Raw genomic sequence first — 23,658 nt, 5'->3', positions numbered from 1 at the left:
GTTTTTTTTTGTCTGTTGGAGGCAAGTATGAATGCTGCAATTAGGAAAAATGATTAGGATGTAATGGCCTTGCAGCTTTAAAGCCTGGCTGTTTCCACCCCAAGTAATTTTTTTGTTGGGAGCTGGCCCTGATTGTTTCCTGTCTGGAATTCCCTTGTTTTCAGACTGGTGTTGTTTGTGATATTTTATGTGCTTCTACTGTCTGTGGCCCTGAGAAACAGAGGATTTGCCAGACTTTGATGATGGGAATATTTTGTTGGGAGGTGTTAGCTGGCCCTGATTGTTTCCTGTGTGGAATTCCCCTGTTTTCAGAGTGTTGTTCTTTATTTAGTGTTCTGATTTTAGAGATTGTATTGTTCTGTTTTATTATACCACATTAATTTTTATATATTCTGATTTTAGTGTTTTTGAATACTTGGAATCAGATTGTATTCATTTTCACGGTTGACCGCAACACAACAACAATAATAATAATAATAATAGTAATAGTAATGATAGTAATAATAATGACTTTGGTAATACACAGTGCTTCACTCCCTTCTCAGCTTCCTTTCTGGAAGAATCCTTTCTTGGGAGGTGTTAGCTGGCCCTGATTGTTTCCTTTGTGGAATTTCGAATTTTCCTGCTTTCAGACTATTGGTCTTTATTTACTGTCCTGGTTTTAGAAATTATATTGTTCTGCATTATTCTATCCCAGTAATTATTTCATATTAAAGTAGAATCTCACTTATCCAACATTCGCTTATACAATGTTCTGGATTATCCAACACAGTCTGCCTTTTCATAAGCAATGTTTTTGTAGTCAGTGTTTTAAATTCATTGTGATATTTTAGTGGTAAATTTGTAAATACAGTACAGTAGAGTCTCACTTATCCAACATAAATGGGCCGGCAGAATGTTGGATAAGCGAATATGTTGGATAATAAGGAGGCATTAAGGAAAAGCCTATTAATGCCTCCTATTAATAAGGAGGCATCAAGGAAAAGCCTATTGGCTTTTCCTAAATCCCTTCTTATTATCCAACATATTCACTTATCCTGCCGGCCTGTTTATGTTGGATAAGTGAGACTCTACTGCATATTGATAATCTTATATTATCTGCTTAGAACTGGATTATATGAGGCCCCTTCTTCACAGCTGTATAAAATACAGACTGAAGTGGATTATATGGCAGTGTGGGGTCAAGATAATCCAGTGCAAAGCGGATAATATAAGATTATAAATGGGTTATATAGCTGTGTGGAAGGGCCTTGAGTCTACACTGCCATATAATCCAGCGCAAATTAGATAATCTGTGGAAGAGACCTAAGTGAGGCCTAAATCTGCCTGTCCCCTAACTGAACCCTGGCTGTCCTTTGGCTGAGTAGGTTGCTAGGAGACGAAGTGGGCAGAGATTAGCCCTCTAAACTGGCAGCAATCGGATAAAAACAATTATTGCTCTCCCTCTAATTAGGACTTTATTTTTCTTTTCTTTTTGTTGTATCTTACTGGAGCCGTGGATGATGGGTTGTGTTGTCAAATTTCGAGGTTGGGCGGCCTGTAGTTTTTTTGTTTTGTGGGTTGCCCTGATGCCATCACTCTTTTATATATATAGAAGATTGTTCTGGGTATGGCCCCATGTAAGCCGCCCCGAGTCCACGTTGGGGAGATGGTGGCGGGGTATAAATAAAGTATTATTATTATTATTATTATTATTATTATTATTATTATTATTAATCCATAATGAAATTACTTTCCAGACAACAATCTCTTCTTTAGCTGTTTTTGTCTTGGTTCGTGAACACAAAGGGACAAGTTGGAAGAAGCAACTGGGGCCCCATCTACACTGCCATATAAAATCCAGATTATCTGCTTTGAACTGGATTATATGGCAGTGTAGGTAAATACAAACCAGTTCAAAGCAGATAATCTGGAATTTATATGGCAGTGTAGTTGGGGTCTAGGACAAAGAATGAAAGACTCTGTTTCGGGGGGGGGGTACATAAAAGAAAACAGGGTTGAATAGTCATCATCCATATTTTGGGCTTCCACTGGGATGGAATTAGTCACCAGCATTTTGTGCAGAACTGTAAAGCTGGAAAGCGTCCAGAGGAGGGCAACTAAAATGATCAAAGGTCTGGAGAACAAGCCCTATGAGGAGAGGCTTAAAGAACTGGGCATGTTTAGCCTGCAGAAGAGATGGCTGAGAGAAGACATGAAAGCCATGTACAAATATGTGAGGGGAAGTCATAGGGAAGAGGGAGCAAGCTTGCTTTCTGCTGCCCTGCAGACTAGGACGCGGAACAATGGCTTCAAACTACAGGAAAGGAGATTCCACCTGAACATTAGGAAGAACTTCCTCACAGTGAGGGCTGTTCGGCAGTGGAACTCTCTTCCCCGGACTGTGGTGGAGGCTCCTTCTTTGGAGGCTTTTAAGCAGAGGCTGGATGGCCATATGTCGGGGGTGCTTTAAATGCGATTTCCTGCTTCTTGGCAGGGGGTTGGACTGGATGGCCCATGAGGTCTCTTCCAACTCTACTATACTATGATTCTATACTAGATGGAAGAAATATTTGTAACTGAAGACATAAATAAATATTGCCATTTAAAAATATGACTCAAAATCCAGGACTTACCTTCTGATCTGAGTTGTCTTGAAACAACAAGCCAAAATAGTCCTTCTCTAGTAGGTTAAGATGCCCACACACTTTGTCAAATAACACCTGGCCTTTAGCTTTTTTCTAGGAAAAAAAACATGTTGGTTTCAGCAACAAGATATATCACAAAACTTTTAATTTGAGTCATGTTGTTATTGTTGCTGTGTGCCTTCAAGTCATTTCTAACATCGAATGACCCTATCATGAAGTTTTCTTAGCAAGATTTGTTCAGTTGGATTTGTCTTTTCCTTCCTGAGGTTGAGAGAATGTGACTTGCTCCAGGTCATCTAGGATTTTTCCATGTCCATGCAGGGATTCAAACTCTGCTCTCACAGAGTTCTAGTCAAACACCCAAATGGCTACATTATGCTGGCTCTAAACCTTTTAAAAATGGAACATATATAAATTGAAAATAAAACATGTTTGTAATTTCCCATTTGCTATTGGGGGAAAAATCAAAGCACTTGACCACTTTGATGTCTCATATTCTAAAACTAACATATAGAGTAATATTCTGATTTTCATGTATTTATTTATTTACAACATTTCTACCCCGCCTTTCTCACCCGAGGGGACTCATGTAGTTATGATAATTCAAATGCACTCCTAAATAGAAGATATGAAAAAATGTAGTCTTTCACAAAAATATAAATATCTAGTTAAAATTAGGAACTGATGAATATTTAATTGTACTAAGAAATTATGTGATTTAATTCTGTACTTCAACTCCAATAAGCAGTCTGACTTCATTTAAAAATAAGAACAATAATAAAAGATGGCTACTTGGCAATTGATAGAAAACTCTTTATATTTATTTGATAACCAATCTATACTTTAAAGAGCAGTGCTCATGAGCTGTACTCTAGGCATAATGAATCTATCAAATAAGTATAAAAACTGTTAAAGCCTACTTTGCTAGCAAGTAATCAAATATAATGACTAACAATAGTTATACCAGTTCAAAATAGCTGAAGTTCACCCTGAAATGCATTAGATATCACCTGCATGCTTAAACAAATATAAAATTAAATTAAAACAGTTGTGCAAAACACTTTTAAGACTAGAAGAAAATTCATAGAAACCCCCTAATTGTATTTACATTTCCTGGCTTCAAAATGTGAACTCTATAGAATGAGAGATTCTTCAGAACAGACCTTTAAAAACATTATAGTATTGTTTAAATTAAAACAATTTTATCTATCTTCCCCACATTACACAAGCACAGAATGTACTTTCAAGGATGTAATTTGTCTTTTGCTCAGGCATTTGAATATGTTTGTGAAACGCAGAATCCAAACACAAAGACAAATATATTAAGCAGATGTAAAGTAACAAGATGCCAAACGAACGTATGTGGTAGGAGGGATACACATATCCATAGAGCAAATGTGCAGTAGTCCTCTTCAAACCCTCAAACACTGGACTGTCTGAATGGTTATCAATTAGTATCTACCAGATTGGTTGTTGTTTGTCTTATGTGATGGTCTGATAGAAAAAGTTACAGTAAACAGGTTTAACTGAAAATTTAACTTATACAAAAAAGTGTCAAAGGGAAGGAATGAAAAATCATAATTATTTGGAATGGTATTACTGAATTGGGGGGAAGACATTTTTAATTTCTTTCTTGTGACTACGTATTTCATATTATATGTTATTTTATGTTTCACAGTATCTTTATGCTGTGTGTGTGCAGAATGATGTTACAGTGTAAAATCAATAAAAAACACATTTTCATACCTTTAAAAAAAATACACGTACCCACACTAAGGTAGGAATACTTATTTTCTCAATCAATTGTTTACCTTTTCTTGTTTTATAAGTGAAAACGCTGAAACTTACTGTGCTACTACATTAAAAGAGAGAGACCAAACAATTCAACATGGCTCTTTCAAAAATAAGAAAAAAAATATCTTGTTGTAGTTTATCTTAAGATTTCCTTTTTCTGTACCCTTGGGGAAGTCATTTGAACACTGAGTTGCTGCTAGCTTGTAGAAGAAATATTCCTTGTACAGAAACAGCATGCACAAAAGTCACAAATAATGGAATTGGAAGTGATAAATGGAGGCACAGAAACAAGAGATCTCTCAAAGGGATGAACACAATAAGGAGAGACACCAATAACACTGCAAACAAGAGGACTCTGGAAGATGAATCTACTTGTGGTTACCATTATTCCCACTTAATTTCTAGAATTTCAAGAAAAAAGAATAAATCTGGTTTATAGAGTACAGTAATCTCTCATGTAACAGGTTATCCCTACAAAAGGTTTTGTATCAAATGGAGTCTAACACACTTTAATTATCATGGTCAATGCTATGGAATCCTGGGATTTGTAGTTTGGTGAGAAACCAGCACTATTTAGCAGAGAAGACAAAGTAAAACTATAATTCCCATAATTCCATAAGCATTGAGCTTTAGCAGTTAAAGTGGTGTCATATTGGATAAATTCTAAGTACAGGCAGTCTCCAAGTTACGAACAAGAGAGGTGTTTGTTCTTAAGTTGAATTTGTTTGTAAATAAGAACAGGTACATTTTTACGTGCAACTCCAGTCAAATATATCTAACTAGCTGTGCCCGGTCACGCGTTGCTGTGGCTTATGAGAATAATTTGTAGGCCAAAGAGAATAGCAGTGAATAGCTTTGCAGCCTCAAAAGCCTGGCCGTTTTCTTCTTATGGGAATCCTTGTTTGGTGAGCTGGAATACAATGGAATAGGCTTGCTGCTTGGAACGCTGGGTACTTGCATTCTAGGGGAATTGTCTTTTGGGCTGCTAGAATTGCAGTGAATAGCCTTGCTTCTTCAAAGCCTGGCTGCTTGCTACCTAGCGGAATCTTTGGTTGGTCAGCTTCAATAGTACAGAGTACAGTAGAGTTCTGGTGGGCCGAATGTCAAATAACTGGAACTGACGGATAATAGAGAGGCCCTATTATCCCTCCCGGCAATCCAGTTTAGGGAAGCGCCCCGTGAGCCCTGCTGCCTAGCAACACTCACGGGGCGCTTCCCAAGGGGTGAGTGCTTGCCGAGGGACGGGGCTCGTCCCTACGTCAAGCACTCAGCTCAGGGAAGTGGCCCGTGAGCACTGCTGCCTAGCAACGCTCACGGGGCACTTCCTCCTCCCTCTCCTTCTCCTTCTCTCAAGCTGTCTTCAGCTCAGCAGTACTCCCTTCCCTGGGCTGCCCCAGGAAGGAATTAAAGAGAAGGAGAGGGACTTTTCTCTCCCTTTTCCTCCGGCTGCCCCAGGAAGATACGAAGGAGGAGGCAGCGGTGGAGGAGGGGGACGCAGAGGCAGCCATGAGCACAGCGGTGGTGGCGGCTCCCTCTTGGGCCTCACTTCCCTCCTTGCCAAGCCCCCGGCGGCGCCTCGAATAATATGGAGTGTCGGTTAACCGGAACTCGGATAACTGGAACTCTACTGTAGTATTGCTGCTTCAAAGCCTGGCTGCCTTCTACACAGGTTAATCCTTTGTTGGACTGGTTGAATTGCACTGAATAGCCTTGCAGCTTCAATGCCTGGCTGTGTTATACCTAGGGGAATCCTTGTTTGGCGAACTGGAGTAGCACCCTCAATCAAAGAGTCACTTTGAAGCCTGGCTACTTCCTTTGTAGGGGAATTGCACTGAATAGTCTTACAGCTTAAAAGCCTAGCCGCTTTCTACATAGGGGCAGCCTTTGTTGGCCAGGTTGAATGGGATGGAATAGCCTAGTGGTTTCAAAGCCTGGGGGCTTTCTACCTAGGGGAAATCTTGGTTGGCCAGGTTGAACAGCACTGAATAGCCTTGCTGCTTGCAAGCCTCGCCGCTCTACCTTGTGAAATCCTTGTTTGACCAGGTTGAATGGCAATGAATAGTCTTGGTGAGACAAGTATGAATGTTGCAATCAGTCACCTTGATTAGCATTTAATGGCTTTGCAGCTTCAAAGCCTGGCTGCTTCCTGCCTGGGGGAATCCTTTGTGGGGAGGTGTTAGCTGGCCCTGATTGTTTCCTGTCTGGAATTCCCTTTTTCCGAGTGTTGCTCTTTATTTACTGTCCTGATTTTAGAGATTGTGTTGTTCTGTTTTATTATAGCACAGTAATTTTTATATACAGTATTATATTTATAATCGTATATTATTTGCTTTGAATTGGATTATATGAGGCTCTGTTGCACCCCAGGGCAGCGTGAGCACTGAAAACCAGACAGAGACCAATAAACATATAATATCTTCATTAAAACAATTATAAATCCGGGAATGAATAGGTGGAAAGGTTGAGCAGATAATAGTCCTTTATGAAAAGGTATGAATTAGTCCAAAGAGTTGAAGAGAAATGTCCAATATTATTGTCCAAAGTCCAGAAACTGAAACACGCTCAAAACTGTTGGAAAGTTCTTGAGCGGGGAAAAACAAGGAAGCAAGACTGAATAACTAAGTCCAAAGTCACTAGGAAGTCTTTGATATCAAGGCAGGAACGTGATGAAGCTGAGGCAAAACTTGGTTCAAGAACAAGGCATGGAAGTAAACTTAATCCGGGTCTACTTGCCAGGATCTGGAAACCTGGCTTGGAAGAAACAGGAGCTAGAGTTGGTGAACCTTTCTCAGGAAATAGCAAAGTTGACACCGCAAAGTGTCCACGGTGCAAAACACTTTTATGGAACTTGGACTGATCACAAACAAGGAAAGCCAAACTCCCTAAAGGTTCCCAAGGGAAAATCTTCTATCCATTATTCCCTTGAGATGCCAAGCAGTTACTCCTGCGGAGTTCTTGTTTCTCAGATCTCTGGCGATGCAGAAACTCCCTTCTGTTGAAGGACACAATCTCTGGGGAACTAAGAACATCTGGTTCTGCCATGGGAGTAATATTTTCACTTTCTCTCCCAATTAAGGAATCATCCGAGCTATCAACAGCTGGCAGCTGTAATTGGAAAGAGCTCTGTGGACTAGGTAAAAAGTCAGAATAAGCTTCATCCTGGTCATAGTTCATTTCTGGATCAGGTTCAGAAGCCAAAGATGGCTGGGGTATGACAGGCCCCTTCTACACAACTGTATAAAATCCACACTGAACTGGATTATAAGTCAGTGTGGACTCAAGATAACCCAGTTCAAAGCAGATACTGTGGATTATGTCTTCCTTGGCATTCTGGGTTATATAGCTGTGTGGAAGGGCCTTGAGTCTACACTGGCATATCATCGAGTTCAAATCAGATAATCTGTATTTTATTAGCAGTATGGAAGAGGCCTAAATGAGGCCTAACTCTGCCTGTCACCATCGTGGCTGAGTGGGTTGCTAGGAGATGATTGGGGTGGGGCCTAAAGGGGGCAGGGCCTACCTTTCTGACTAACAACCAGGGAGAAAATGGCTTTTCTACATCTTCTAATTTGGAATTTATTTTTCTAGATTGTTTTGTTTGAAAGACATAGATTGGATGACTATGTCTTTTGTGGCCAAATTTGGTGTGATTTGGTTCAGTGGTTTTGTTGTTTACTCCATGGTAAAACCGCATATTACATATTTATTTATATATATAATTATATAAATATAATATAATTTTAGTTTTGAATAGTACAGAAAAGGGTTAAGACCCTGTGGAGTTTGTTTTGCTGTCTGTGCTCCTGTTCAGAAGATTTCACCTTGCATTCCGTCCCTGTGATAATTAGATTTTGAAAATTTTGGAAACAAGGATTGGTGAGAAAGCTTCAGTGGAGATACCTTTTCCCCATTATAATTCTTACAGGACTGAATGTCCCTTCCTAGCGGTATATTTATTTATTTATTTATTTATTTACAGCATTTATATTCCGCCCTTCTCACCCCGAAGGGGACTCAGGGCGGATCACATTACACATGTAGGCAAACATTCCATGCCTTTTAACATAGAACAAAGACAAACAAACATAGGCTTCGAGCGGGCCTTGAACTCATGACCTCCCGGTCAGAGTGATTCATTGCAGTGATTGATTGCAGCTGTTCTCCAGCCTGCGCCACAGCCCAAGCTATTTCTCTCACTTCCTGCTAACTCGTCCCCGTTCTTAAGTATGAGTCATTTGTAAATTGTATGTTTGTAACTTGGGGACTAGTCAAAAGTTTTGCTAATCTCAGGCCCCACGTATATTGCCATATAATCCAGGACGGCAGATGGTATTCTCATCCACTTACTTGCACTTAGGCGATCCCTCATTGTCCATGTATGACGGCCATTCAAGTGTAGTGTCTTGACGTTGGGTACGTAGGTGACTGGAGTCCTATTCTTGACCCACATGTTCTTCCATAGTGAGGGCATCTGTTTCCAGGTGGAAGGCGGTCCCGGTCAGGATTGACTTGACGCACCTTCCTCTTGGCACGTTTCTCCCTTTCGCCCTCCATTCGTGCCTCTTTGAATTCCACTGCACTACTGGTCACAGCTGACCTCCAGTTAGAGCACACAAGGGTCAGGGCTTCCCAGTACTCAGTGTTTATGCCAGTTTTTGAGGTTAGCTTTAAGCCAATCTTTAAATATCTTTTCCTGTCCAGCAACATTCTGTTTTCCATTCTTGATTTGGGAGTATAGTAATTGCTTTGTGAGACGGTGATAGGGCATTCGGACAACATGGCAAGTCCTGCGGAGTTGATGGCGTATTAGAATCGCTTCAGTGCTGGTGGCCTTTGCTTCTTCCAGCATGCTGACATTTGCCTGCCTGTCTTCCCAAGAGATTTGCAGGATTTTTCAGAGGCAACACTGATGGAATAGTTCCAGGAGTTGACATCTGTAGACCGTCCATGTTTCACAGGCATATAAAAGGGTTGGGAGGATAATAGCTTTATAATCAAGCACCTTGGTGTCCCTCCCTATGGATGTCCTGATCTTCAAATACTCTCTGCTTTATTTGGAAGAATGCTGCACTTGCAGAACTCAGGCAGTGTTGTATTTCAGTATTAATGTTGACTTTTGTGGAGAAGTGACTGCCAAGGTAGCGGAAATGGTCAACATTTTCTAATGTTACACCATTAAGCTGTATTTCTGGCATTGCAGAGTGATTGGCTGGTGCCTGCTGGAAGAGCATTTTGGTGTTCTCAATGTTCAATGAAAAGCCAAGATTCTTGTATGCTTCTGCAAAGAGTGGCTTGTAGGTCTTTTTCTGAATGCACACAGACAATATTATCATCCACTCTACCAGTAAAGATAGAGGGTTATACAAAGACAGGAAGATACTGCAAATGAAAAACTGCTTACATCGATGGTGTCGAGAAGAGAGGTTTAGCCTCTTGGACCACAGTCTTCATTTTTTTTTTATGAAGGAGTTCTGGCTACACATGGTCTCCAAAGACTGGGAATAATATATTTGGCAAAAGCATGGAGACAATGAGCAAGAGGCTTTAAACTAAACCCTTCTGATGGAATGATGGTGGTGGTAAAAATAGCTTACAAATTTGTCCAAAAGAAGTTCTAACCACAAGGATGTGAATTTTATAAGAGAAGCTGAGGGAGAGGATGGCAGTCGCAGTAAAACTTTAGAATAAAAGCTGTGAACAAAGTTTTAGATGTGTATACACCAATGTACAGAGTTTGGGGGGGGGGGGGGAACAGGACAAGCGTGAAGTTCTAATGCAGAAAGATAAATATGACGTTGTAGGTATAACAGAGACTTGGAGGTATGACCCCATGATTGGAATAAAACAACTGAAAGATATGATTTGCTTTAAAAAGTAGACAAGGAAGAAATCGAAAGCAGTAGTTAGTATTATATGCCAAAGACAAATTCTCTTGTACAAAAATCCACACAAGTGATCAGGCTGGACCATTTCAAAAGATTGGGATAAAGATAATTTGAGATAAAATAAATAAATAAAAACAATTACAGTACACTCTCAGTTAATGAGCACCCATAGGGTTTGGTAGATGCTGATTAAATGTAGTTTCTGGTTGCTTGTGAGTTACTATTAAGACAAATACAGAAAAAAATATGGTAATAGTGTTACTGTATTATAAAAACAGGTCTTTTTTTAAAAAATGAAAGTATTATTTCTTCAATTTTGGCTGGTTGTTTCAGTTCCAGTGAACTGAGTCTACTTAGAAAGTGTTAGAGCAGTGTTTCTCAAACTTCGCTCCTCCAGGTGTTTTGGACTTCAGCTCCCAGAAATCCATGCCAGTTTACCAGCTCTTAGGAACTGTGGGATCTGAAGTCCAAAACATCTGGAGGAGCACAGTTTGAGAAACTCTGTGCTAGAGGTTTACTAGAGGTCATCAAACTAAGACAAGGTGGTTGATTATGCCTTTCAGAGATAAATCTCAGAAAGCAAGAACTGGTAGTTACAGGGGACTTCAATTATCCTGATATCTGCTAGGAGACTAATTCCGCTAGTTAGCTAGAGAACTTGCATAGATAGAGCAAAGGGCTAGATTCAATGGCCCATGAAACCCCTTACAACTCTGTATTCTGTAATTTAAGGAATCCATGAAAAGCAGGTAGTGTTACAATTATGATCAGGAAAATGTTATGGGATAATAAATGAAAGTCCCTGCAAATTTAATATTTAAGCATCTACTAATGAATGGGAAAAATAAAATACTCAACTTCTTACAATTGACATTTAAAGCAAGTATTAAGATTGACTTCTAAAGAAGTAACTTGTTAACACAGAAGTAATCATAAAGAGATTAGTGGGAACTTAAAGATTAACAAGCTTCATTTGGCATGAACTAGATTTATGAATGCATTCAGGAGCCATACACATTGTGTGAGAGCCTTTCAACTTGTCATTTTCACTACTTTCTACTCGACAAATATTACAATCTGTGAATGTATTGGTTTTAAGAAGTAGATGCTTCACGTATTTTGTGATAACCAGAATTAAACAGCAGGCATGCAGCTAAAATGTCAGCTTTGTTCTTCCTTCTGCATCACAGACTATATGATTTTACTGACACTTGTTGGGAGGTGCTTCATGTACCGGACACTGACAAGAGTTTCCTTTCAACATATAATTAAGAAACAGAGAACAGTCTTTTTTAAAAAAATTATTTGAAAAACAGCCATAGCATATATGCTACTGGCATAATTTAGGAGACAAAAGTACTGTTTTATACTTTCAACAAATCCTACACCCCAATTCTGTTATTTATGGTATTTAACATGACATTTTTGAGAACTGGCAGCTATAAAGCATTTTTGCAATTGCTTATCCTGCTGATTTCAGCAGACACCACTGTAATTTCAGAGAAACTCCATCAACTGCCCATGTGTAGGCTCTTGTGACACTAAAGTTATTGTGCTTAACACCCAGAGATAGAAAGCTCAAGTGAACAAGCCTGCTTTGGTCTGTGAGCTATGTACCGCACAGTTGTTGTGAGCTATACTGCGCAAATACAAAGGACAAGGGAAAAAAGGTATGCAGTGTAGCTACCAAGAACAATTAATGTATTGTTTATTGCTTCCAAATAATCAAAGCACATTCATACAGGGCTGAACAGCTCAATTTGTACTGTAGTACTTACAATTTTACCAGGATTCGTCAATCTAACATCTTATAAGCTAAAATATAATGAATAATATCAAGCTAATGCACACTATAAAAATAATATAAAAATTATAGCCAGGTAAGAAACTACCAAAAAACGTTAGGGTTTTTAAAATAGTAGTAAGGGACATTTCCCCACCCTGGATGGTAGATGATAGTTTCCCATATAAGTTACATATAGAAGGTTTTAAAAATAACCCCCCACACACCTGACTTAAATGAAACATGAGTAAAAATAAGGTTGAGTCTACAATTACAATTTATTTTAAATGAGTACGGTAATTTCTCTATGTTAAAGGGATTAAGCTCAATGAGACTTTTAAATGTAATTAAAACACTATTTAAGTAATTTCGCTTCTGAGATATTATAAAATGTTATGTCACATACTACATTTATTATTGAAGTTTTCTAATGAATTGAAAGATTACAATGCTCATAGAAGCAAAACCCACAATGAGGGTATCATTTAAATCAGGACATCTAAAACTTTCCGTTTGGGATCCTCTTGATTTTTTAACAGTAAAACACAGGAAGGGAAATAATTTACCAGGCTTTCCAATATCTACTGACTATAGCTCTGCATTCGTATTTCCTAAAAATGAAATATTATGTAAAAGCTATAAGCAACAGAATATTACATATTTCAGCCCTTTGTCTTAAATTCAGACAAAAGAGTAGGAGTAGTGATCTGGCTTCAAAATATAAATACAGTAGACTTTCAGCTAATCGGAATTCAAACAACCAAAACTCTCAGGCAACTGGCAACACCCCCCCCCCCCCCCGAAGAAATAGTACTTTAAATTGAAATTAAAATAAATGTATAATATAATAAAACTGTGTTACCAAATTAGTTTGGTCTTTATTTGTTTTTAATTGCTGTGTTTTAATATTAATATTATATCAATATCAAAATTTTATGGTATGGTATATTGTGGGTATAGTATTCGTTCTATTTTTAAGTGTAACTCTCAAGCAACCAGAAACTACATTTATCCAGCATCTATCAGTCCCCAAGAGTGAAAGATTTTTTTTTAAAAAATGTTTTTACTGTAAACATTGGTAGAATAAAATCCATCACCATTTCAATATACATATCAAATTATATATTCTTAGTAACATTATCCTTGCTAATTCCAACTTTATCTCCCACTTATGTCTATCGGTTTTTCACCCCTCTCCCCTCCCCCCACCCTCTGGGAACACTACTTTCTTTCATTCAGATATTATTTTAATTGATCAATCATAAATAAAGAATGATTCAATTCTTTGTATTTTCTTTGTCCTTTGACTTTATCAATCTTCCCCATTTCAGATCCCAGTTCTTTTTGATTCGGCCTGATATATATTTAGTTTTCCTTTCAAGGATGTAATCTGAAGCATAAAATCAGCCATAAAATCATACCATTTTTTAACTTCCCACTTCATTGCTCTTTCCAACCCAAAGCAACTGTTGCTTGAGCGGCAACTATCATGTATTTTATAATTTCACCCCAGTCCTTAGTGTTTTTGTTCTTGTCTAATTTCTGGGTGAAGAATTCTTTATTTTTCAAAATCAATTCATGTTCTCTTAAATCTTGCATTTCCTTCTTACCTTGTTATACATTTTTTGTATTTTATCACATTCCATATACCACATATGAATATGAGAGCCATTTTTTCCGCATCCGTACCAACACAATTTTGTGGTTATTTTAGTTATATAAGCTAACTAGCTGTGCCCGGCCACGCGTTGCTGTGGCAAGTATGATGGTATGGGAAATAAAGTATCTTATATTATCTGCTTAGAACTGGATTATATGAGGCCCCTTCTTCATAGCTGTATAAAATGCACACTGAAATGGATTATATGACAGTGTGGAGTCAAGATAATCCAGTTCAAAGCAGATAATATAAGATTATAAATGGGTTATATAGCTGTGTGGAAGGGCCTTGAGTCTACACTGCCATATAATCCAGTGCAAATTAGATAATCTGTGGAAGAGGCCTAAGTCTGCCTGTCCCCTGGGCTGAGTAGGTTGCTAGGAGACCAAGTGGGCGAAGCTTAGCCTTCTAACTGGCAGCAATTGGATAAAAGCAATTATTGCTCTCCCTCTAATTAGGACTTTATTTTTCTTTTCTTTTTGTTGTATCAACCTAGAGGCATGGATGATGGGTTGTGTTGTCAAATTTTGAGGTTGGGGGCCTGTAGTTTTGTTGTTTTGTCGGTCGCCGTGATGCCATCACTCTTTTATATATATAGATTGGGTTGGGGTTCTATACCATTAAGTCAGCATTTTCCTTTGTGTTTCTCTAATCCTTATCTGCTTGATTTTTTAAAAAATAAATTGATTAAGTGTTCAATGAGTCATTGATATTCAGGTCCACTTTCCATATCGCGGCCAATGATTGTTTCAATTTATATTGTTTTTCAATTAATTTCTTATATATATAATCCATCAGGCCTTTCTCTGTTTCTAATTTCCACTTTATAATTTGGTCAAAATCTGTTTTTGGACCTTCCCTTTTCTTCCAATTCATAATCCTTTGTTTCAGTCCATTACAAAGAAGCCAGTTACTTTGAGCACAAATGTCTTTTATCATTTCCCAATCCTTAGTTGTCCCATCTGGGTTTAGGAGGCGAGGAGACATGATAGCCATGTACAAATACGTGAAGGGAAGTCATAGGGAGGAGGGAGCAAGCTTGTTTTCTGCTGCCCTGCAGTCTAGGACACGGAACAATGGCTTCAAACTACAGGAAAGGAGATTCCACCTGAACATCAGGAAGAACTTCCTCACTGTGAGGGCTGTTCGACAGTGGAACTCTCTCCCCCGGGCTGTGGTGGAGGCTCCTTCCTTGGAGGCTTTTAAGCAGAGGCTGGATGGCCATCTGTTGGGGGTGCTTTAAATGCGATTTCCTGCTTCTTGGCAGGGGGTTGGACTGGATGGCCCATGAGGTCTCTTCCAACTCTACTATTCTATGATTCTATGATTCTAGGAGGTCTCTTATCAATTTCATTCCGTTTTGTTTAAATTTGTTATCACTTTACCAAATATCTGTTCCTTTTTATCCAATGGGATCCTAAAAATCCTATTGGGAGTATATCTACTTTATTTATTGGTAATTTACCTTGACATTTTTTCCAGCACTCCATGGATGAGATCATTGGTCCTCCTTTGATTTCTATAAGAGTTTTATTGCCCCACCCATTCTTTTAAACACAGGCAATTGTGCCATCCGTTTATTGCTTTTTCAATTCTGACCCATCTTCTTGAGTCATCAAAATCTAATTCTAACAATCTTGTTAAATGGCAGGCTTCATAATAGTCTTGTAGATTAGGTGCCCCCCTCATCCTCCGTTTTCTTCTGAAGAGTAAAATACTGAATTGGGAATTCTGTTTTTATTTCCTCCTGCTATCCAAGTTTTTATTGAATTGTCCCATTTCTTAATTATTTTGCTGGGGATACTATATGGAAGGACTTGGAACAGGAATAAACATTTGGGGAGAACCATCATTTTGACTATCTTAATTTTGTTTGATATGTCCCAGTTCCAATTATTCCAATTACGAATTTGATTGTTTACTTCTTTCCATAAATGATTATAATTTAATTGAATTGTGTTGTTTAAATTTTTGGGAATATAAACGGCTAAATATTTTAACTTTTTTTCACCTAATTTTATCCCGGAGATGGTCTGTATTTCTTTTAACTCTTTTAAAGTCAGATTTTTATGTAGAATTTCTGATTTTTGAATGTTAATGGCCAACCATGATAGATTCTCGAATTTCGTTATGGTATGTATAACTTCTTTTATAGAGTGCACTAGTGATCCCATTAGAACCATGGCATCATCCGCAAATAAGTTAATTTTGATTAATTCCCTCGTAATTTTGAAGCCATTAATTTTGTCATTATTCCTGATAAAATTTGCTAAAGGTTCTATTGCCAAAGCAAATAGAACAGGGGAGAGTGGAAAACCTTTAGGAAGACTTTTAATCTTAATTATTCTTGTTCTGGTTCCATTGATAGGTAATTGCGCTTGATTATCTTTGTAAAGTTCCTTAATTGCTTCACAGAACTCTCTCCCCTAATTAGATTCTTCACAGATTTGCTAGAGATATTGATGGTTGACTGTGTTTTACATCCAACTTTAATAACAGAAGTTTTTCTTTTTCTCTCATAGCTTGATTAATTGCATTGAGGATATTTCTGATTGGGTCTGCAAGTCTTCTATTTTTAATAAAGCCGTATTGATCTTCCCCTATTAAATTTGGGATTATGTCTGATAATTTATTGGCAAGGAGTTTTGTAAAGATTTTATAATCTACATTGCATAGGGTAATTGGCCTGTAAGAATTGGGGTTGGTCTCATCTTTATTGGGTTTTAAGATTGTGATTATTTTAGATCTTTTCCATGTTTCAGGGATGGTTCTATTCTTTAATATCTCATTAAATAAAATTTCTAAATTTTATTTAAAAATTGGAATATTTTATAAAAGCTAGAGGTAAAACCGTCCAGTCCAGGGGAAGATTATTAATAACCTCTTCAATTTCCTTACTAATGATAGTTTTGTTCAATCCTATTTGATCCTGTGGGTCTAATTTTCTTACAACGATTCCCTCTGACCTTCCTATTTCTTTCTTTGCACCCAAGGGTGAAAGTTAACTGAGCCTACCATATGAAATGGCTGGCTCCCAAAGCAAATATCACTAAAAAATAAAACACAGCTTTAATAGCTTCACACTAAAGACTAATCTTATGATGTTATTTTATGAGAGAAGGTTTTTTAATAGTTTTACATAAACAAAAGTTATAATAATACCCTAAAATTTTATTAAAACTATGTAAAACTAGATAAACAATGTTCACAGATCAAAACACATTTTATACATTTTATTAATGTCAGGAATTTCCTATGAACCAAAGGTCATATGGTATTTGAATGTTTAATTCTTCCTAGGGTAGAAAGTGCACTCATCTACTTCATCTAAACAAACTGTTCAAAATCATTAAAACACTTATGTCAACTTCAATACTCTTCAGCTGTTCAGACGTGCATAAAAGATGGTTAGGCAGTCATCTTTTAAATGCCTTTTGTCATAAAAGTTTAATTAGAACAGCGTCCTGTAAAGAAAGTCTCCAATGCAATGCTCAATTGCTTTAGACAGAGAGCTAGTATTAAGTTAGCGCTTTTGATGATATGGTGTGATTTAAACTGGACAAATATGAACAAAAGAGTTTCTAAAATAAAATGAAAAATCCTTTCATTTTCTACACCAGAACAATTCTATCTCAAACAAATATTTTAATGCAAGTAGCAGATTTTCTAGATTGTTGAAATTCAAATGTTTAGAAAACCACATTTCTGGAAGTTATTCATTTCTATACCGCTGAAATCCAAGTAACTCTAAGAAGCTCTGGCAGTGAAACTGAATAATATGGACAATAAACAACATTGTAGGTTATTCTTCTCTGTAAGCGTGATGGGAATGCAACTATTTGAGAAGGATGGGGAAAGAACGACAACAGGAGAGTAAAAGCTAAAAGAACAAATGACTTCTTGTTGCATGGCAAAAACAAAGAAACAGACAAACAGAAAGAAGCAGTTCTAGTTATGTCTTCCTTTTTACACTTTTACATTTTCTTGGCAACATTTCTTCAAAGGTGGTTTTGCAATGTCTTCTTTATAGCCTGGTAAAGTTTAGTTAGCCCAAGTCATCCCACCAGGTTTCCATGACTAAGCAAGGACTTGAAATTTGGTCCCCGAGAGTCTCAGTCCAACACTCAAACACTATGTAACACTACTTATCCAGGTAACTCAAAAATTAAAAAGGAAAACATAACCAGGAATTTGCAAACTCTTCAACAAAAAAAGAGAGAAATTTTCTTCCACTCCCACCCCCATACACAAAGAGTCACCTGGTTTCATTTTTTGCTGCTCATTGGCCATTTTTCAAAGTGTGTGCAGTCAATGAAAGCTGGGGGGGTTGGGATAACAACAGGCACCCACATCTACCACAGTTTTTCACTACTGTTCTATGGCCTACAGTGTTCCCGCACCTATCGCGGGGGTTACGTTCCAGGACCACCTGCAATAAGTGAAAATCTGCAAAGTAGGGAAACTATATTTATTTTAATATTTATACCTTATTTATATCTTATTTTAGTAGGTGGCCTTTCTCTCCTTCGCAGGCCCGTTTTGCACTGTAGTTGTTTTAGTTTGGTGAGGCGGGCAGCAATTTGGCAGTGAAGGCTGTAAACCTGCAACTCCCAGGATTCCAGGGGAGCCAGTGAAGCCTTCCTGGAAGAGGAGGCAGGGCGAGAGCGCATGTGCAAAAGGCAGGTGCCGCTGCGGCCTAGTCCTCCATGAGTTGCTTTGTGTTGTTTAATTGGTTAGTTTGATAGATGGATACCACTTTTGATTGGATAGCATTAAGGTCCAAGGCATTCTGAGAGTGCCTTGGACCACAAAAAACCCACAAAACAGCGAGGGAGCGAAAAGTGAACCGTGAAGTAGCAAGGGAACACTGTATATCCAGTTGCTATTCCCAGCTATAGCAAACCTATTATATTAACTGTGGGAAAGTAAGTCGACACTTACTAAAACCATTGAACCAAAGGATCTGTACCAACTGAGAATGAGCAGTTGCATTTAGACTATTCCTAATACTCCTTGAAAGAGAACATATACTGCCTTGCCTTAAATGATGGGAAGATCTGGAACAAGGATACATTAGTAGCTAGCACCTATAGGACTCTGACGGCATAATAGCAATTTAAACCATTAGTGGGCTAGCATGTGGTGTGTCTCAACTATAGTTTAACTGTTCTTGAGACCACATTTTTCTTATTGCTGTTGTTGTTGTGTGCCTTCAAGTAGATTCTGATTAATGAGGACTCTAAGGCAAACCTATCATAGGGTTTTCATGCCAATATTTGTTCAGATGGAATTTACCATGGCCTTCTTCAGAGGCTAAAAGAGTATGACTTGCCCAATGTCACTCAGTGGGTTTCTCTGACTGAGCGGGTTTTTGAACCTTGGTCTCCCAATACTCAATCCTCCTTCGTCCACACTACTTAATTTATATACAAGGCAGATCTATCTAAGGGAGAGAGACATCAGTCCTTAACAAAACAGATGCCTTACAAATCCTGTTCTAGGAATAAAATATGTTACTTGGCTTCAAAAATTGGTACAATGAAAATGCTTATCTAGAAAAGTAGATAAATATGATGATTTAATATAACCAAAACGAATTGGACAAACCGAAGGATTTAGTAAGTTGGTTTTCAAAAGCACATCTATATTTTAAGTACAGCATTCACTTCCTTAACACAAATTCTAAAATACAATCAGGTGCGCAATGCATTTAGGTGACATTGACATGGTCATAATTGTTTAATTATTTAGGTAACAACATTTAACTGGTTTCTACTTTTGTTACTTCCCCAGTTAAATTTCCTGGAAAGTGAATGCCTTGCCAACTTTTGCAAGCATACTTTCTTCATATTATACAAGAAACTTTATATCAAAACATTTCTTTGTAGTTTAAAGTAAGCACATTTTTAACTCCCAAGAGTTATCTGATGAGCAATGAAACAGTAATAGAAAACAAACAAATATAACATTCGAATGAGTTGACAATTCAGGGCAACATCTATATTAATCATATTTATGCACCCAGCAAGTTGAGATACTTATTTGATAATACATTTCCCAAAACCAACACAGTGTGGTGGCAAGCAAGAACAGGAAATGGAAAGGAATGAGGCATCAAATACAGAAAAGAAAAACAGAGAAATACAGCCTCAACCATTTCTATAACAAATGGAAAGTTTTATTGGGACATTGTAATAGCCTAACAAATGAACATAAAGGAATCTTCTCCTTTAACATTAAAAGTAAGCAGTACGCAACCAATCGATCACTAGCCCACAAAACTGACTTTCTTTGTAGGAGCCATAACGTACAGCTATGATGGACAGAGCAAATGGCATTGCTTATCCTTTTCATACAACTTCACTGCTTTTCTTCTTAGTTTTAAATTTCTCATTTGAAACATTTTGAAACTGAGCATTCTACCTTTATAATTTAGGTGTGACGATAATCTGAACACAATGATATGACTAAGAATGGTGTATATTGTAACAAGAACAATTAATCTGCAGAGTTTAGAGAAATATTTTTGTCTCCTGCATATTTTTTTTCTGTTACTCCTAAATCCACATCCCCAGGCTTTTCCCATAGTGAATTCACCAACCATTCACTAATGAGTACTGGCTCAAGCTGGGAACATTAAAAGCTTATCTAACTACAAGAGAGTTATATATAGAATGACAATAACGTTCCTGTGCTTTCAACATCTAGTTTAGTCAAGCTAGTACTCAGTCAACACTTTAAGACCATTTTTTAAAAACACAAACCTTTAGATAGCAATACAATTGGATAATATAGCTATGTACCACTGTTAATAAAATAACACTGTATTAAAACTAGTTTTTGAAAGGGGAAATTACAGCCATGACATGCTAGAATGCATCACTCCCAAATTCTTAATAATAATAATAATAATAATAATAATAATAATACAAAATCCAGCATATCTATCTTGTTTGCTGTGTCATCATAAAATAATAATAATAAAAACTTTATTTATATTCCACCCTATCTCCCCGGAGGGACTCAGGGTGAATTCCAAACATAAAAGGGAATTCAATGCCCGAACACAACAATACACCCATAATAACTTAAATTCACAGTCCAACATATAAAACAAATTATGACTGAACAACTAAAATTAAATTAAAAATGCAACCTGTTATATTGGACAAAAAGCAAAACATCAAATAAGAGTAAAGGGATTGGGAGTGGACTCGGAGCAACCCCACTATCAATCATATGAATCTCTTCCAGTCATCACCATTTGCTTACCTATTTCACTCATTTAAGGTCTGGATCACTATCACTGTTAATTATGGTTGTTGCTAGATAGATACTGCTTTTAATCATCACTGTCAAAATTACTCCAAGTCAATTTTACATTTAACAAGGAGCTATGGTTAGAAGCTAGCCAGAAGACTGATGAGTGGGGGTTCACAACTTACTGATTATTCAATATGAACTGGTCTTTTATTTTTGGCTTTTTTCACTGGAAGATTGCATTTTATTTTTCTTTAAGTGCAATGAACCTGAAGGATAATTTTAATAGGTGGTTTCTTTGCTTCATAGCATTAAGACCATTCATGTCAATGATGATGATCAGAATGATGATCCTAGTTCCTTACTATGTACGGTACAGACAATGTATACTAAAACAACAAAAACAATCGCAAGAAAGCCTGTTATCAACCAACAACCATATTGTGAATGGTTAGTTAAGGAAGTAATTTTCACAGTTAATACTTTCTGCTTTCCTTTTCCTCTGTTTACAGGTTTCAGTGTTTACAGCTGGCCATCTATCACTGCAAGATAAATATTTCATTCAGGATAATGGTTTATATATTCTAAAGATATCGAATATATCCCATAAATACAAATTAAGAGCACAAAACATGTGAATCATTAAGGTATCACACAACTAGACATTTTATGACATCAATCTGCACATAAATATTATGGATAGATGAAAAAACGACTGACAGTTTCTGCTGCACTTTGAAAAGTCTCATTTTAAAACCAACATTTTTTTTAAAAAAAAGTAATAATCCCCATTACATATATAAAATGTGAACAAAAGGCTTATCACTGCATCTGTTAATAAACAGTTAAACACTATCATACACTTCTGCTATGGATTTTGTTTGGGGAAAAGAAAGGCCCTGTTTGCAGTGATTCTAAAGAAAATCAATATCACAGATAAAGAGGAATGCTTCTAAGTGAGGGAAGAATTGCTCTTTTTCATGTACACCTAAATGAGTGTCCTGATTTTTCCAGGATAGCCATTTAAAAACATTTAGACAACATTTTAGCTCTTGGAAAAGCAAATATTAACTTGTTTGAAATGTTAAAAGATACAAAACTGCTGATATGAGTCAATGTGTGCCAGGCAAGGTAAAAACAGCTGCCTCCAGAATCCTTTACTAAGCATACACAAACAGCAAAACAGAAAGAAAATGGGACATCAGAGAAGTCTATATAACCAGTTACCCCTAGCATGTTAAAAGGAACGTACTAAATAACCTTGGGACCCCCAGTGGATACCAAATGGATGCTGAAATCCCACTATGTACAATAATGTAGCAAACTAGTGTCACTTATACAGGTTTGTCTTTTGGATTTTTTTAAAAAAAAACATGGAATGGCTGAATTCATGAATGCAGAATCATTGCATATGGAAGGCTGACTGTATTGCATAAAAGGGGCATGATTTTGACATATATCTTCATCTGAAAAGTAACAGACCCTAGTTCTACAGTTATGATTCCCTAATAATATCATCTGGACTATAAATTGATGCTACCATGAATCCTGGCACTACTATCAATGCCCTTGTAACAACATACCCCAATTGACAGATGTATAGCTGTATAACCTCAGTCATCCACATACATTGTGGTCTTATTGGTGGGAATGATGGGAAGTAAAGTTTGACCACCAAAATGGAAATCATAAGAACAGTGGAGGCTGGTGAAGGAACAGTCATATCTGAATGCATTTTGGAAGAAGCCTTCAAATGATCTCTAGAACACTATGTTAAATGTTATATCTGTAGGGCAGTGGTTCCCACCCTTTGGTTCTCCATTGTTTGGGCTTCAGCTCCTACAATTTCTAACAGCTAGTAAGCTGGCTGGCATTTCTGGGAGTTATTCTTTACACTGCAGCAGTGGCTAGGAACCATTGATGTAGGGCTTACCTGGCTGTTTAATTGTAAACAAGAATATTGTTAGCTTTGAATATTGCTTGCTTTGCTGAAACATGCTGAACTGCTTTTCTGATAAAAGTATGATTTTCCCACTCTGCAGCCAACGAAAAGTTTTTTTAGAGCTTGAGGGACCTTGTTGAATGAGAAAGGTTATGTTACAGGTGTTTTGTGAAGTGAGAAAATCCCTGAAAACAGGCAAAGGTATCTTGCATAATGGAGAGCACTATCGATACAAGGTAGCAATTGGTTTCAGCTCTTCCCCAGTACAACCGATTTAGCGTGACCCATCCATCTTGAGGACAGACTGACAAGACGTGTGTGTGTGTGTGAAAGTGAGGAAAAACAACTCCCAGAAGCCACTTGAGCTTATCCTGTTTCTGGATGCAACTGCTATTTAAGGTAAAAGCAAAATCTAAAATCCCCATGTAGGCAAGAACTAACTCAATTCTACAATAGCCGCCCTCAACATGCTGGAGGCATCAGATCCTGTAATTCAGAAACCAAACAGGATCAGGTCTGATTAGTACTTAGAAAGGAGATCATTTGGGAACATCAGAAGCTGTAAGCAATATAGAAAAGGCAATGACAAATCACCTTTGAGAATTCCTCACCTAAGAAAACCCATGACACTGACTTGATGGCACATATTATTACTATAATTCCACAATACTGTACAAGTGTTTGTGTTCTTCATAACTATTCATCAG

The 23,658-nt window shown here is 37.4% G+C and overlaps 1 protein-coding gene across 15 annotated transcripts in view; it reads right to left on the bottom strand.

The window, feature by feature from the left end:
* The window catches only part of epb41l2 (erythrocyte membrane protein band 4.1 like 2), a 151,356-nt gene that overhangs the window by 80,565 nt on the left and 47,133 nt on the right, over nucleotides 1–23,658 (bottom strand). For all 15 annotated transcript variants that reach the window (XM_062978691.1, XM_062978679.1, XM_062978685.1 and 12 more), the window contains one exon: nucleotides 2,616–2,720. In XM_062978691.1, coding sequence (XP_062834761.1) covers nucleotides 2,616–2,720 — 105 coding nt within the window. The remainder of the gene's footprint in view (nucleotides 1–2,615; nucleotides 2,721–23,658) is intronic.

Source organism: Anolis carolinensis, chromosome 1 (genome assembly GCF_035594765.1).
Source record: "Anolis carolinensis isolate JA03-04 chromosome 1, rAnoCar3.1.pri, whole genome shotgun sequence".
Classification (NCBI taxonomy): domain Eukaryota; kingdom Metazoa; phylum Chordata; class Lepidosauria; order Squamata; family Dactyloidae; genus Anolis; species Anolis carolinensis.
Note: the sequence above shows the minus strand (reverse complement) of the source record. Positions and strands in the feature narration are given on the sequence as shown.